The 15589-nt window shown below is 41.7% G+C and overlaps 1 protein-coding gene across 1 annotated transcript in view; it reads right to left on the bottom strand.

Annotated features, from left to right (window-relative positions):
- Positions 1–1896: 1896 nt before the first annotated feature.
- The window catches only part of ATP1B3 (ATPase Na+/K+ transporting subunit beta 3), a 68070-nt gene continuing 54377 nt past the window's right edge, over positions 1897–15589 (bottom strand). The window contains exons 6-7 of the mRNA XM_054039063.1: positions 14082–14168; positions 1897–9809 (exon numbers count right to left, since the gene is read on the bottom strand). Of these exons, the coding sequence (XP_053895038.1) occupies positions 9642–9809; positions 14082–14168 (255 nt within the window). The 3' untranslated portion in view covers positions 1897–9641. The remainder of the gene's footprint in view (positions 9810–14081; positions 14169–15589) is intronic.

Raw genomic sequence — 15589 nt, 5'->3', positions numbered from 1 at the left:
AGATGTCAAAACCTTCCAGAGGGAAAAGGACTACTCCCTGTCCTTGTCTCCTGTTGATGATAGGTCCTAGCACGTAGTGAAAGGAAGCCAGGAGAGGAAGGAAACTTTCAGCAAAACTTGCCTGAGAAGCAGAGCTAGCACTCCTTCCATAAAGGAGCTTCTCCCTTGGCAAACTCCCTGTGATTTGTTAGATAGGAACCCTGCTCAAGTGCCTGGACAGACCTCTGTCTGCTTTAACTTAGCATGCCTGAGGGGAAGCGAAGGAAGACTAAGAAGGGAGGATAGCCACTAAGTGCCTACCCCCGCTGCTTATCTGGCCCTAAGCCTGCTGTCTAGCCTAGGAGTGACATCAGCATGATCATTGTTCTGTATTTTGACATGAAGCCTGGTTACAGAAACCCAGAATGTTGACAGTATCTGAGCAGAACTGGACGCAACGGTGTCTCAAGTAGCTCACGCAAGAGTGAGAGGTTAGATAGTAACAGTAGCTAGAGTTGGATTGAGCGGTGGTTACTGAAGAATTGGTTTGATTATGGAAGTTTTCTCTTTTCCCAAAGAGTTGCTGACAATCTCAGACAGTACATAGCACTGGTGCTCTTCACTCTTTCACCAGCCAGAAAGCCTACATTTGCAACTCAGACTCATGTCCGAGTTGCAAATGTAGGCTAAGTTTTCCGTCAGGGGTTTGAGGCCCTCAGTGTGTGAGAGAAGGAGCCATATGCAGAGAAGGAAAGTATCACGGTACCAGGCTTCTTATGACCACTGTTCAGTTCTTGGTATCCCAGGAGGTCATCATGGATGCAAGCTATTTTCTCAAAGCAATAAACATTCTTTTCTTCATTCTGAAGTTGAGTGGTGACATTCTATGTTAAGGCAATTCAAAAGCCACAATGGTACAGTGGAGTTCAATTTAGCAGCTGCTATGGTGGTGGTGAAGTCTGATTTATTTTTTCCAGAGCCAGAACAGAAAAAACACCTTAAGAATTCCTTATAGTGGGCTGTCTACATCTGCTTAAATTTGCCTCACACCACCACTCAATTTTTCTTTCTTCCTACTTTAGTCCTACATCACAAGTCATTAGGGAACCATGAAGGTCTTGTAGAGATGGTGGAGAGAGAATGCATACTTTGGTGTCAATGTGGCCATGGCTGTGGTTAATTAATGATCATGACTCTAGTATTCCATGAAATTTGACTAAATCCCATAGCTTCTAGAAGCAAACCAATATGGTTGCTATCTCTTGTATGGAGATAGAGAATTCTGATCTAAGCCTAGAAACACTGCTCAGTTTAGAACTTTTATAAACTGGAGAAAAGCCTAAAGTGAAGCTGTGATTTTTTTCAGGGAGAGTAAAGGAGCATTTTAGAGAGTAATAATGGGAGCATTTTTACTGGATTTTGAGGCATTAGTGTAGCTTCACTGGTAAACCCCTAGCATAGACAATATACACAAGTGCAACGTAATTCGTATGGTGTGGCTTACTCCATTTTGAAGCCAGGGTACAACTACCTGTAAATAGCTCAGTTTGCACAGATGCAGCTACCCCAGTAGCTAAAAATCCCATTGCAGACAAGGGCTTCAGAAGTTTTAAGTTGTTTAAATTGGTTCCTTCTCACAAGAACATTTGACAGAACAGTTGTAGGGAATTTGGTATTGCTTTTTCATATTAAAAAAGTGTTGGCTAATAAATATATTTTCTTCTATTATATTTTCAATTAAGAGTTTGCAGTGGAATAGCAGCAGCTGAGTCAGGATCAACAGCCACAGCAGGTTTGTGAAAGACCTTGTTGGGTACAGTAAATACTAGACAAGTTATCACTGCAGGGGGTCCCTACAACCAGAAAAACAGAAATGGCATTTACATGCTCATGAGTCACAGAATCAAAGTTGGGCAGTTGGAGAGCACAAAGTACTTTTATTTCAGACAGCTTACCGCATTACATTCAATTATTTATCACATTTGCATCACTCCATAGTATACACACTGTCTAAAATATGGAATTTGACTTTCTGGTAACATGCTTCAACAGGTAAGACCCAATCCTAAAGCTCTGCTTTCAAAGCGAGTTGTACTTGAGTACATAGAGTCCCTAATATTTCCTTTAAATGAGTAGGACACAGAAATAAGGGATTGCTTCAGAGCTACACCTGATGTTTACTATTCAGTTATATATAGTATATATACATACCTTACACACAACTCTGAACTTTATAATGCTTAAAAACAAAAGCTCAAATAGAGTAGTAAGGAGGTACGAACAAGGTTGTCTATTTCTTGCCATCTAACAATTATCAATCTGAGCCTACAAAATGCTGAACAGCATCCACAACTTCCAATGCTTCAGTGAGAGCTGAAAATCACTGACAATCATGCCAGGTCAGGCCTCTAGTACTGGAAACTGGGTAAACTGTGTTCTTCCAGTTGAGTTTTCCACACAGATTCCACTCTTGGTGTACATGAGCCCCCACGTGCACAAGACCAGATTATTTCTGAAAAGTAGTATCTGTTGGGGCCAGGCCTTCTGGCCACCACAGCCAAGGGCATAAGGAGTGAGGCAGCCGCAACTGCCCCTCAGTTTCTTTGCAAACAAGAACCCCAGATGGTAGGGCTCCCCAATTATGACATAGAATCTGCATGGACAACACATCTTGAATAACTATATTAACTGTAGCATCAGTAACCATTCTGTTTTCTTCGATTACTGTGCACAGAAAGTCCATTCTTGGTGAGTATCAAGCAGTTCTCTGACCAGGAGGACAGAAAGGAGTTCTACCTGACTAGTGATTGCAGGACAATTCTACCAAAGTTGGCATCTGATCTGAAAGACTGGACCAGGGAGTAGTAGAGGATAAACAAGTAGATCAAACTCCAGATAGCTGTTCTACATATCTCAGACCAGAACATTGGTGAGGGAAGCTGCGGAGACTGCATGCACCGTAGTGCAACATGCGCTGATGTGAGCTGGAGGAGTCTTGTTCATCATCTAACAGCAAGTCCTGATGCAGTCTCAGACCCACTTGGATAATCTCAGTGTAGAGGACTGTACTGTCCTCTCTTTCTGTTAAAGCCACACAGCCGAGGGGATGTTCTCAATAGCTTGGTTCTATCCAAATAAAAAAAGATAAAGCTATCACTGTGTCCAAAGTGTGTAAATTTCATTTCGGCTGTGATAGAGTGGGTTTTGGAAAGAAAACCAGGAGATGTATGAATTGATTAAGGTGAAAGTCTGAGATCACCTAGGCAAAAATTTGGGATTAGGCCTAAGGGTGACCTTGTCCTTATGGAAGACAGTATATGGAGGACCTGTCTTAAGGGCCTTTATTTCACCGACTCTTCCAGCTAAGTTATGGCTACCAAGAATATCACCTTCTTGGATAGATGTGGAGAGCAGATTGTCACGGGTTCATATGGAGGTCCCATCACGCCAGTTAAAACCAGACTGAGGTCCCAGGAAGCAGGATGCCCCTTTATTGGGGGGCGGGAAGGGAGAAGACCTTTACGAAGTTTAGATACTATAAGGGGAGCAAAAAGTGTAACTTTGCACTGGTGGGTGTGGAAATGGTCACCACTCTAACAGAGCTGACAGAGAGGCAGGACCATTTCAGGGAGAGCAGATAGTCCAAAATATTTGGGATCAAAGTAGACAATGGCAAAAGCTATCACTGGGTTACCCACACAGAGCATCTTTTCCACTGTGCCGTACAAATGAGCCAAGCTGAAGGCTTCTTGCTTTGCAGGAGGATCTCTTGAATCCCAGATAAGCAGTCTCTCTCCAGAGGGGTTATCCACCCAGCATCCAGAACATCAGATGGAGCAAGGCCAGGTTTGGATACAGCATTTGGTCCTGATTCTGGGAACACAGATTGGGAAGAAGACATGAGGTTATCAGAGGTCAGAGACACTTGCTAGTTCAGAAAAAAACAGAGCTGTCTGGCCCATGTTAGGGCTAGCAGGATAACACAGCCTGAGAGACTTGTTTGAGTTTCCTGAGAACTCTGGGGATCCTGGGGATTGGTGGGAAGGCATAAAAAGAGCCTCAGGGACCATGGGATCCATCAGCGAGCATGGGATCACACCTTTTCCAGAGCAGATGCACACTTGTTCTCATATGTAGTGAATAGGTCCAGGGATAGCAGTCCCCATTTCAGAAAGACCACCACAAAGAATCAAATCACTGAGGGACCATTGATGGTACTGCAGCATGTCCTGCTGAGGTGAGCTGCCAGGATGTTCTGAAAGCTGGACAGGTGGAGAGCCACTGACAGTGTTATGAAGTATGTACCATTCTCAAATATACATAGTCTTTTCACAGAGCAGGGATGATCTCATTCCTTGTTTCTGTAGTGGATCATGGTGGTGTTGTCAATGAACACTTGAACAGTGAGGCCCTAATTCCCAGGGGAATTAGGACAGCCTTGCACGCTGACCATATGCCCCCGAGCTTCGGTATGTTTATGTGCTGCAGGGCCTTCTTTGGTAACCATCATCCTTGAATCTTGAAATGATTGAGATGAACTCCCCATTCTTGGGCAGAAGCATCCATGACCCATGTGTTGATGGGACAAGAAACAGAACAGAACTCACACTTGGACTGATTTACCCACCAGCTTAAAGAGAGAACATCAATAGGGACAATGAGCAGATGGTCCATGCTGTGTCTCTTGGGTAGATAAACTGAGTTCAACCAGCCTTTCAGTGGCCAGAGTTGAAGTCTGGCAAGCTGTGTGATGCAGGAGAACACTGCCAAGGGCCCATGAGCTTGAGACACGTCTTCACTAGCATTCTAGTGCACTTGCAGAACTGATTGAGGTCGTCCACCATTGTTTGTAAGCATGTTGAGGCAGTTAAGCTCTTTCCAACAGAAAGCCAATAAAACTATGGACTGAGTCAGGGTCAGAATAGATTGTCCCTGTTGACCTCGAGACCCAAGGAAGCCAAAAGATGGTGTGAATTGACTTGGTAACTTGCTGTGGGTGATTATCTCCAAACCAATCAATCATCCTGTAAGAGGTATGCTTGCATTCCCATCCTTCACAGATGGACAGCTACTATAGCTAGAACCTTGGTGAAAATCCAGGGGACCACTGAGAGACTGAAAAGCAGATAGTAAGAGTTGCCTACCAGGCATCTGATATACTGCTCTCTAAAGTGGGTGGGATGGAGCTAGGAGTATGCCAGAACACCTTGCTATTCTGCCTGGTGTTGCTGTGTAGAGAACATCCAATAATAGGTGTTGTTTCTCCTATATAACCTCAGGAGGAATGCTGAGGGTCTCTAGGGTCCTTTACAAGAAGTCCTGGAAGGTTTTGAACTCATCCTGAGAGACTAGAGAGTGGATGAACCACTTCATTAGGAGATCAAGAAGAAACCCTTGAAGGGCCAGAGATACCTGATCTGAAGGGTGTTGATTTCCCTCCCTAATGTACTCATCTTTCATGAATTGGGGTTGATCAAGTTGGATGGTTGGAGGAGGCTGTAATTACTTCCTCACTAAAGTAGATCTTGGATGAGCAACAGAGGCTGTGGGTCTTCTGGAGTAGGAATTCATACCCTAGGCAGACCAGCATAGCCAACATTGGTAGGCAAACTGGGATGTTGGCACATAGGAAGGTACCACAATGGACACTCCTTGAAATCTTCTGGTCATTTATGTTCTCCGCTGTCTTCTCTGCAATCCTTGTTGAACTCTCATTGGGCCACACATTGTGGAGACTGGCATCAGGAGGGAGGGGAGCCCTTAGTGCATTCTGGTGAGGATGACAAGGAGTGACTTTCCTTCTGACAAGGGGAGCAGACATGTCCAGGATATGGGCCCTGTACAGTACCAGATGAAGTGGCGCTGAGGTAGATGGTTGCTTTTACATAATATATCTCAAATGCTCCAGGAGAGAAGACTCCAATAACAGTCTGACAGATAGGTTGGCTGGTACCAGGAAAGGCTTCAGTGCCAGGATCTCTGATGCGAAACATCCAGGACCAGAGCAAGGGTCAGCACTGAGGAGGCACTACTTGGTACTGTAGGCAAGATGGTAGTCACCAAGGGTATCTGTGCAAGGTTGGTGCCAGAGCGCAGTGTGGTCTTTATAGGACATAGAAGCCATCAGTGGCATAATACTCTATGGTGCCATGGCACCAGGCAGAGGCTCCAAACTTCAGGTATTAGTGTAAGAAACCTACGTCATTTACTCAAGGTCAGAGAACAAACTCCTGACTGGAGTGGTGCTCCTTCATCCTTCCCCAAAGAGGCTGACAGTTGCTGAATAGTCTGTGGGAGGAGGCTGCTCATGAGGGGAGGCGGAACTGCAACTAACCAGTGCTGAGATGGAATATGGTTGATCTTTTCTGGGCTTCTTGGGGATGGGAGGTGGGAGTTGCATAGATCTCTCAAGAAAGCATAACTTCAACCTCACCTCTATTCTTGAGGGTATTCTTGGGAAATTAGTGGCATTTAAATGCTCTATTAATGTGTCCCTGTTCCAAGTAGATGATATAGCTGGAGTGCCCATCTTTAATGCATTTAGCTGATGTCACATGATGGGCAAGTCTTGAAGCTGGGTGACAGGATATACAATAATGGAATAGCCCTAATGTATCAGGATGGGGATCTGAATACAGATACTCCTAACATTTCTCAAAAAAAAAAAAAAAAAAAAAAAAAAAAAAAAAAAGCCAGCAAACAAAAAGAAAAACTATATTAAAGTTAAGAAAACTATAACAAAGTTCACTAGGTGAAACTAGAAGAATATCTATGTCACATGAGGACACAGACTGATGCTGAAATGGATATAAAAATGAAGTTAATAAATTTAGAATTTTCATAATGGGCAGCTTTACAGAAAGAGAATCCTCCTGGTAATGCTGCAGTCAAAAGGATACTAATTTATAGGGTAGATTAAATATGAGTACATGTTGATATAGAGAAGGTCAATTCACTGAAGGGCTTCAGTAGTTTGGCACCTGATTTAGTACTACTAGCAACATATTTTAACAAGTGTCTGGGCATTAGTGAACTGAAATGATTTTTTTGTTTAAAAGAACATTGCTGAAAATAGCTAACATGATCTGTTGGGGACAGGATAGAATTTTTCCAGTAACATGTTCTTCCTATTGACTGAAAGATTACTAAAATAATTTACTAAAGAATGTGATTTAACTCCAAACAGTAGAGGGCTTGTGAGAGTCATACAACCTTATAGAAACAAATACAACATGCTGGATAAAAATACTGTGTGCACTGGTTTACTGAAGTCAGAATCAGTTTGATTTTTCAGACAGATGGATTAACAATGTCAACTAATTAAAAAAATTGCAAAAAACACTCAAACTTCTGTAGACCCAGATTTATGGACTAACTGAACATCTCATTTCAGAATCAGTAGCAAACTTCAAATATTTAATTTTTCCAATTATTTAAATTACTTTGAGTCGCATCAAGAAACAAAAGTATCTGAAACAAACTACTAATTGGGTCAAAATTTCCTCCATGCTGCCTGTGCACTAACAGGGGGAGCACTGAGCACAAAGAAGAGAGATTTCACTCAGTTCTAATATCTAGCAGCACATTTGCTACCACCAGCTATGAGGAGCAGGGAAAGTCCTACTCAGTTCCTGCATGGCCAGAGCTGGAATAATCTCAGTGTGGATGGAATCTTCAGATAATTTCGCTACCAAATTCTAAAAAGCCTCCAATGAGCAAGTGCCAACTACAATTTTCAGAGGCTTATAACTCAGCCAAAATTGGGTTGATTTTCATGGAGACAGCAAAATGCATCCCTCTGGCTTCAGTAGGGAACCAGAGAACCCTACTCTGAAGCATCAAGAAGCTAGAACTTCTCAGTAAAATGGTTATAAGAATTATTTCCTCTCAACCTGGTCTCAGAAGCTGCTGACCCATTTTTACTAAGGCCTGGTCTACACACGGGGGGGGGGGGAGGGGGGAGGAGGAAGAGGGCAGATCGATCTCAGTTATTCAACTTCAGCTACGTGAATAACGTAGCTGAAGTAGACGTACTTAGATTGACTTACCATGGTGTTTTCACCACAGTGAGTCGACTGCTGCTGCTCCCGTCGACTCCGCCTGCGCCTCTCGTGGTGGTGGAGTACAGGAGTTGACAGGAGAGCGCTCAGGGATTGATTTATTGCATCTAAACTAGACGCGATAAATCGACCCCGCTGGATCGATCGCTGCCCACCGATCCAGTGGGTAGTGTAGAGATATTCTAAAACTTATAAAAAAAAATTAAGTCTGAAGCAGACATCAAGGCATGGGAAATTTCAGCTGAAACGATTAAAGTCTGGTTAAGTCAAACAGATAATGGAAATCTCTCCTAGTTCAAAGCAAATTTTCTTCATCATGAAAAACTGAATTAGACTAAGGAGCACACGTGCGAAAAAAACAATAGGAAAGAGTGGCACTGCTGCTTTATCAGCAACATTGCAGGAACTGCAATAGTGAGAGATCTAAATGACTGCAATTCAATTTGATGTAATGTGCAACCTCAGAAACCTGGACTAGCTGCAAACTGAAAAGTGGTTTTTCAGGTAACAAGATGAGTAAAGCAAATTTTTCTCAAGCGGTGGATGAAGCAGCAAACAAAAAATTCAATACAAAAGTTGAGTGAAAGTAAAAAATAAAATAAAATAAATCAGATATGGCAAAAGTGATGTGAGGGAACGAAGTATAAACATTAAAGGAATGTTTAATCAAGACAATTCTCATTTTGCTTTTAATTTTAAAACAGAAGTTTTCATTTTAGGAATTTTGATTTTATTGAAAAACAAAAGGCGACTCACAGAATAGTGAGGCCATTTCTTTCAAGCAAACTCTGTAGTACAATTGTTACCAGGACTCAAAACCATTAACATTTCAAAGAAACTGTTTCAGATGATATTTCTCAACTAAAGTTTTTAAATTACATTGTATGTGTTTTATTTGGGTACCACATACTGCAAGCAATTAACAATACAATGAGATTCAATTTCTCAACTAAAATACTAAATATTACATGTTTACACATACCTGCACAGTGACAAGCACAAAAACAGACTAGTTCAGCACTTAAATAATTTCAAAAATCCATACCAACACTTTTAAAATCCACTTTATTTAGTCCTCCCAACCCAGTACAGGACTTAAGGCGTCTCCACACACGCAATACTTGCAGAGTTGTTTTTTTGTTTTTGTTTTTTAAAAATAACTATGTTGGTCAGGTACCATTTATTCTTAACATTTGATCCCTAAAACTGTATCAGTGTTGAGATATGACAGTCAAACCAGTGTTAAATCAATACAGTATTTACATAGCACAGCACATTATGTTTGAGACAGTCACTTGGGGATAAAACCACATTTTAGAACAGACAAAGACCACCATTATTACATGTCTGGAATCAACTATTTACAGGTCCCTAATATCACATAACTATGGTCTGTACACTGGTCCAGTGGGGCAGGCAGAAGCTTGACAGGCAGTTATTTTGAGGGATTTTAAATATGATTTGGAAGCACACTATTATGCTACCCTGAACGCCATGTGCCACATTATCCCAGGTGGTCTTATATCCTGGAATGGCACGTCCAGCTGATATAAAATAAAAAAACAGACAACATAAGGTTTACTTTGTGGAGATTGACTCATGCTAGTCAGACATCTGAACTTTGAAGGAAATTCGTCCAAGAAACTTGTCACGGTCATCTTCGTTTCTTAAATTGGGAGATCCCATAATCTTACACTCAATTGTTACATCTTTGGTACTGCTGGAGTTAATTGCTAGTTGAACAGCCACTAGTGGCTGTAGATAGTCAGCCTAGTAAATAGAGAGAGGGGAAATTATTTCAGATACCACAGTAAACTTTTCTGAATAAAAACAATTAAGATTGCAGGTTCACTTCATCTATTGTTTACTGGACTAGAAAAATGCAAACAAATCTCCCAATTTTACAGAGTCCCATCTAAGGGTATACCTACACTGCAAATGACGGAGATATTGTAGTGCAGGTAGGCGCACACATGCTAGCTTTAGTCCAGCTAGCGCGGCTAACAGCAGCGAAGTCATGGCAGCATGGGCTGCGGCACAGGCTGGCCATACCAGTACAAACCTGCTACAGACGCTTGTTCCTAGCTAGTGCTTTGTCCGTGCTGCTGTGTCTTTGCTACTATTTTCAGCCATGCTAGTTCAATTAAAGCTAGTGCAGGTCTGCCTATCCATGCTACAATTACCCCTTAATTTGAGATGTAGATGTACCCTAACTCAGTTAAAATTATTTGTGTAGGAGTTAATCAGGCTAAAATTCTGCACAGCATTTGTCTCAACTGAAAAATTCAGCATAAATTAACAGTTATAGACAGGATTTTCAAGGTGCTCAAGAAAGTTTGAATGCAACTTCCATTGAATGTCAATGGGATTTGGCTGTCTATTTTTTTTTTTGAAAATCCAAGCCTATATTATGCTTGTAAAAAGTAAAAGGTTATGAAAAAATCTGCCATAATTTATGCTCTTTTCTGTTCACTTAACTTGCGTTGAACTTCCATTTTCTTACAGATACCTCTTCACTTCAAACGGGACCTTGTTATTTAATCATTTTTACTTGCCTTTCTGTTTCCATCTTTGTTTACGTACATGCACTCATTCCATGACTTTTCTATGGTATACTTAAGTAGCATCCACACTGAGGCTAAGGATTTCTGACTTTCCTAAATTTTGACTTGAGGGACTGAACTAGCTTCTTTGGAATTTTTGCAACCACCTTTTATAAAGTTTAATATCAGTGTGATAGTTTCTGGTAGGATTCCTCTCCTGAGGATGTTGCCCTTAATTATATGATGATCTCTATTATTCAGTGGAGCAATTATCGTCCTTGAACTAATTCCTGTTGTCAAAACTTAAAATATAGGAAGGAAAGTTATATCGAAAGTTATATCAAAAGCTTGTTCAACTGAATTCTAGTTTCAAAGTCCAATTTAAGCAAGGCATCACTTTTTAAAGGATCCTTTATATTTGTTACAGATGACATTTCAAGACCTAGTAAAATATAAATTTACTAACAGCAACTAAATCTATATTTCACAAGTATGCTGTAATCTAAGAACTCTTATGTATTTATCTATTTAGGCCATTATTTTCAAAAGTGGCTAGTGATTCTGGGTGCCTCAATTTTTAGGTGCTCAACTTGAGACACTTAAAATCAGACCATTAAAGAGGGTGGGTGGGTATCACTTTTTCAGAAATACACATTCCTTGAAGCTTAAGAAGTGGTAGGTCTGAAGATAACTTTACCAATTTGAGCACCAAATTCTGAAGCTAAATTTAGGGAATAGTGCTGTGTAAAGGTACAAAACTTCGGGGTAGCAGCTCGGAAGAGATCTGCTACAGTGAAGTCTAAGACAAGCTGTGGGAGATTGTACTGGCTCTAGTGAAGTGAACCCTGAGACCTTTGGGAACTAAACCCTAGATCAAAACACTTCTTGATATAAAATATTATTCACTTAAAGGATGAAGCCTGACTCCTAGATTTTTCCCATTAACTATAATCTAGTGGACTCCTTAATAGATTTTTTTTTTCTGTTAAGAAAGTATCTGTTTTCAGTAGCACCTCCCCTCCCCCAGGTCTTCTTTGTATCTTAGCTATGTAGATTAGCTTTTTCCTGGTAATGTGATTGAGAGAAGAAAACTGGCAAACTAGTAAGTTGGGTAAAAATATCCAAATACTTGTAATAGAAGGTGCTAGAATCAAAGTAGGGGTTATCTAAGGGTTCTTCGCTAGTTCAAATCAGGCCTTTGACAGGAGACGTAGATGTGCCAAGCTTTTGTGGCTCCAGTATTACAACCTGAGATTTTTCTTGGACAGAGATCAGTTGGAAATCTAAGACTGCAGCTATACAAGCTAACAATTCCTCAAAATTCATGAAATCTTTAGTGAGGGGGCAACAATTAGGATAATTACTAAGTGCTCAGGAGAACAGAAAGTAATTCCTTCAAGGGCTCAGACAGGCTCCTCTTCAAGCCTGTCTTCTGAAAAGTATTCAAAACTTCCAAAAGGTGGTCAGATGAGACAGTCCTCTGTGATGCCCTAGAAGCAAGCAGGATGATCTCAGAGGGCCTTTTGCTTAGTGTTGGCATCAGAGGCTGACCCACCACACAGACTCGGCAGTGTAGATTGCATTGGGGGAGGGAGGTGGCAAAGAGGTGGCCATTCTGGACTCCCAAACAGAATACATAAATACTTGTATAGCTGTCATCATCATAGTATCAACACCAAAAAATGAATTTACCCTCACAACATTCTTGCGCAGTACATAAATATAATAACCGTTTTACAGATGGGAAACTGAGGCACAAGGTCATACAGAAAGCCTGTGTCACAGCTGATAAGCGAACCCAAATCTGTGATCAAGTCCTGTCCAGTCCCTTCTAAACCACGAGACAACTCTTCCTCAATCTAAATTATAAACCTTGTCAGAATGGAAAGATGATGCTGGGTCATCCTCACAGAACTAAAGATTCTCTGGATGAATCTAATCCCACCCCCAAGAGACAGCAAGATGTCCCTGCAACCAAAACTCCTGTTACAACAGGGAGTACTTGCTCAAGAAAATACAGTACTGGGAGAGTGTTCCTTACTCAGCTAGGCTGAATAGGCCAGGAATGGTATTGAACTCTGCCTTACCCCAGTACACTCCTCCACTACCAGATCTTACCTTAGGAATAGAGCAGTGGTCACCAACCGGTCAATCGCGACCAACTGGTCAATCCTAGAGAATCTCCCAGTCGACTGCAATCTCTCTTGGTGTAGCGGGGCTGCCGCTAAGGCAGGCTCCCTGCTTGCCCTGGCCCCATGCCACTCCCGGAAGCGGACAGCAGGGCCCAGTAGGCGGGGGACAGGGGTCTCCCTCTGCGCGCTGGTCCTACCTGCAAGCACCGCCCCCTGAAGCTTCCATTGGCCAGGAGCGGGGAGCTGTGGGAATGGTGCTTGCAGAGAGGGGCAGTGCGCAGAGCCACGTGCCCTCCCTCCACCCTTCCCAGCCCCCAGGGGTTGCAGGGCACATTGGCCCCTTCTGGGAACTGCGTGGGGCCAGGATAGGCAGGGAGCCTGCCTTAATCTCGCTGCACCTGCCACCGACCGAGAGCCGTCTAAGGTAAGTGCCGCCAGGAGGAAGGCCGCATCCCAACCCCCAGCCCTGAGCCCCTTCCAGAGCCAGCACCCCATACCCCCTCCTGCATCCCAACCCTCTGCCCTGCCCCCCTCCCAGAGCCAGCACCCTATACCCCCTTCTGCACCCCAACACTCTGCCCCAGCCTGGAGCCCCCTCCTGCACCCAAACTCCTTCCCAGAGCTTTCACCCCTCACCCCGCACCTGCAGGAAATAACTCCGTGTGGGGAGGGGCGTGGGGAGCTTGGCAGGCCGCGTGTTTGAGAACCCTGGTCTATACGCATTTAGTATGCTAACAGTATTTATATTAGCAAATTCTGGGGAAGCCTAGAAAGCTACCCCACAATGCTTCAAAGGATATAAAGCATGAAGGACATGAAGAGTGACGGGGGGGGCGGGGAGGAGGGGAAGTGTGCTGAACCAATTATTCAAAAAACAACAGTGTAACAGTCTAGACTTCTGATAAGGGCAAAACTGTTAGTTAAACTTTTTTAATAATAATCATGCAACTATCTGGTGTGTGTACTAATCATGTCAATGACTGGTTTCTAACTATTAAGATAAATAGGCCTATCTGATCTAGCCACCTCTATTTTCATTTGAGGAGACCTAATAAAATGTAAGTAGTGAACATATCACTTGAAGGAAAATTGACTTTTTTACAGCAAAACTACTGAAATCATGTTAGTGTGAACTCAGTCTTATTTTCTTCAGTAAGAAGACAGTAAAGCCCAATCTATTTTCCTGTGTATGGGCAGGTGAAGCACAGATCTTATCAAGTACTCTGAAATACCTGCATAAGTAATATTTCATGTGTATATTTTGTTGGAAATTTCAAGTTTGAACAATGTAGTAACTATCACAGACCTATCCTAAAAATGCCCCTCAAAATTTACAAAACACATGACTATCATTAAAACATACTTACGTGTAAATTTTTTCCATAGTATGGAAAATACATTAAATCAATCATTCCCCCATCAGGAAAATAAGTTATCTGAACCTTGCCTTCTTCCTATGGTTGAAGATAAAATTGAAAGTTAATTCCCGTTTTAACAAAAATTAAGCGGTAAAAGAAAATTACAATGTTCTAATGATGAAATGCAAGAACCCTACAAAAATATGAGTACTGCTGTACCAGAATAGTTTCACAACAGAATGAACGATCTTTGCCAAACTAAAAGACTCATACACATAGACTTGTATTTGTTAAACATTTAATATATTAATAACCTTCTACCACCAATTGTATTTCACAAAACAGATTTTAGCTTATACATGCTGCAACCTTCCATTTTTAATCTAGATAAAATTAATACTAATATTTATTTAGTAAAGTAGAAATTAAGCCAGAATAGCCCCAAGTTTTATTTTCCGCCCACCATCATTCAAAAAACCAAACATACATCTCTACAATGAAAACTTCAATTTATACTCTAAGGAAAAGGTTAGACAGAGCAGCTGAATTTCCAAATATCCACAGGCAAGTTAGAAAATGTTTATTGTGAAGAAGCAATAGCAAATTCATATTTAAGGTTGCAGCTAGATTTTTGTTTAAAGCCCAGTTTTCAAACCTCCCTAAAATCCACATTTAGGTCCCATTGGAAAAATGGGCACACCAGTTCATGGCTAAGGGTTGAGTTTCTGGTGAAGAGTGAGGCAATTTGACAAAGAGGTTCTTGGGATAAAGGCTACCTGAAAAAACAAAACCAAAACCCATTGTTTAAGATGTCAACTTTTTTACAACACGTTTTTGTGAGCAGACAGTGACAAACATGAAATGCATATGGATACTGCTCTTTATCGCTGAACTGCCTTCTACTGAGATTCACACCAAGACCAAACTCCATTACCTAAAAAGCTCCTGCATTTTGTTTTTGACTCTTAGAGCAAGTGAGTGGGACGCCTACAAACTATGCTGTGAGCTGTCCCTGGGACAGGTTAGCATGGTGATGGAGAGATACACACAAAATAGGTTACGAGAGGTACTGGCCAGGAAGCCAGAATATCAAGAATTGAAGCCTCTTCTTCTGCCGACGGCTGTTGTTATTTCAGGTTATTCACAAGCTTTTATTAACCAAGGCCTCATATCCCCCATTTTGCAATAAAATAACAGGCTGCACAAGGTCACTTCTGGCAGAGCTAGGAACAGAATCCACATCTCTAAAATGGCAGACCCAAGCCTCATCCACTCAGCTTTGGCTTTTGGATCAAATCTGCCAAAGCTAAATTTCCCCCCAAACAATGGAATTCTAGTGTAGTGATTATGTAGAGTTAAACACACATGGGCTGCAAAAAAAAAAAAAAAAAAATCAGGAAACGTCCCATGGATAAGGCTACGATTTAGTCACAGGTATTTTTAGTAAAAGTCACAGACAATAACCAAAAACTCACAGCCAGTGACCTGTCTGTGACTTTTACTAAAAATACTCGTGA

This window comes from Malaclemys terrapin, chromosome 9, assembly GCF_027887155.1.
Source record: "Malaclemys terrapin pileata isolate rMalTer1 chromosome 9, rMalTer1.hap1, whole genome shotgun sequence".
In the NCBI taxonomy this organism is placed as follows: domain Eukaryota; kingdom Metazoa; phylum Chordata; order Testudines; family Emydidae; genus Malaclemys; species Malaclemys terrapin.
The sequence above is the reverse complement of the archived record's forward strand: the minus strand, read 5'-3'. Positions and strand labels throughout refer to the sequence as shown.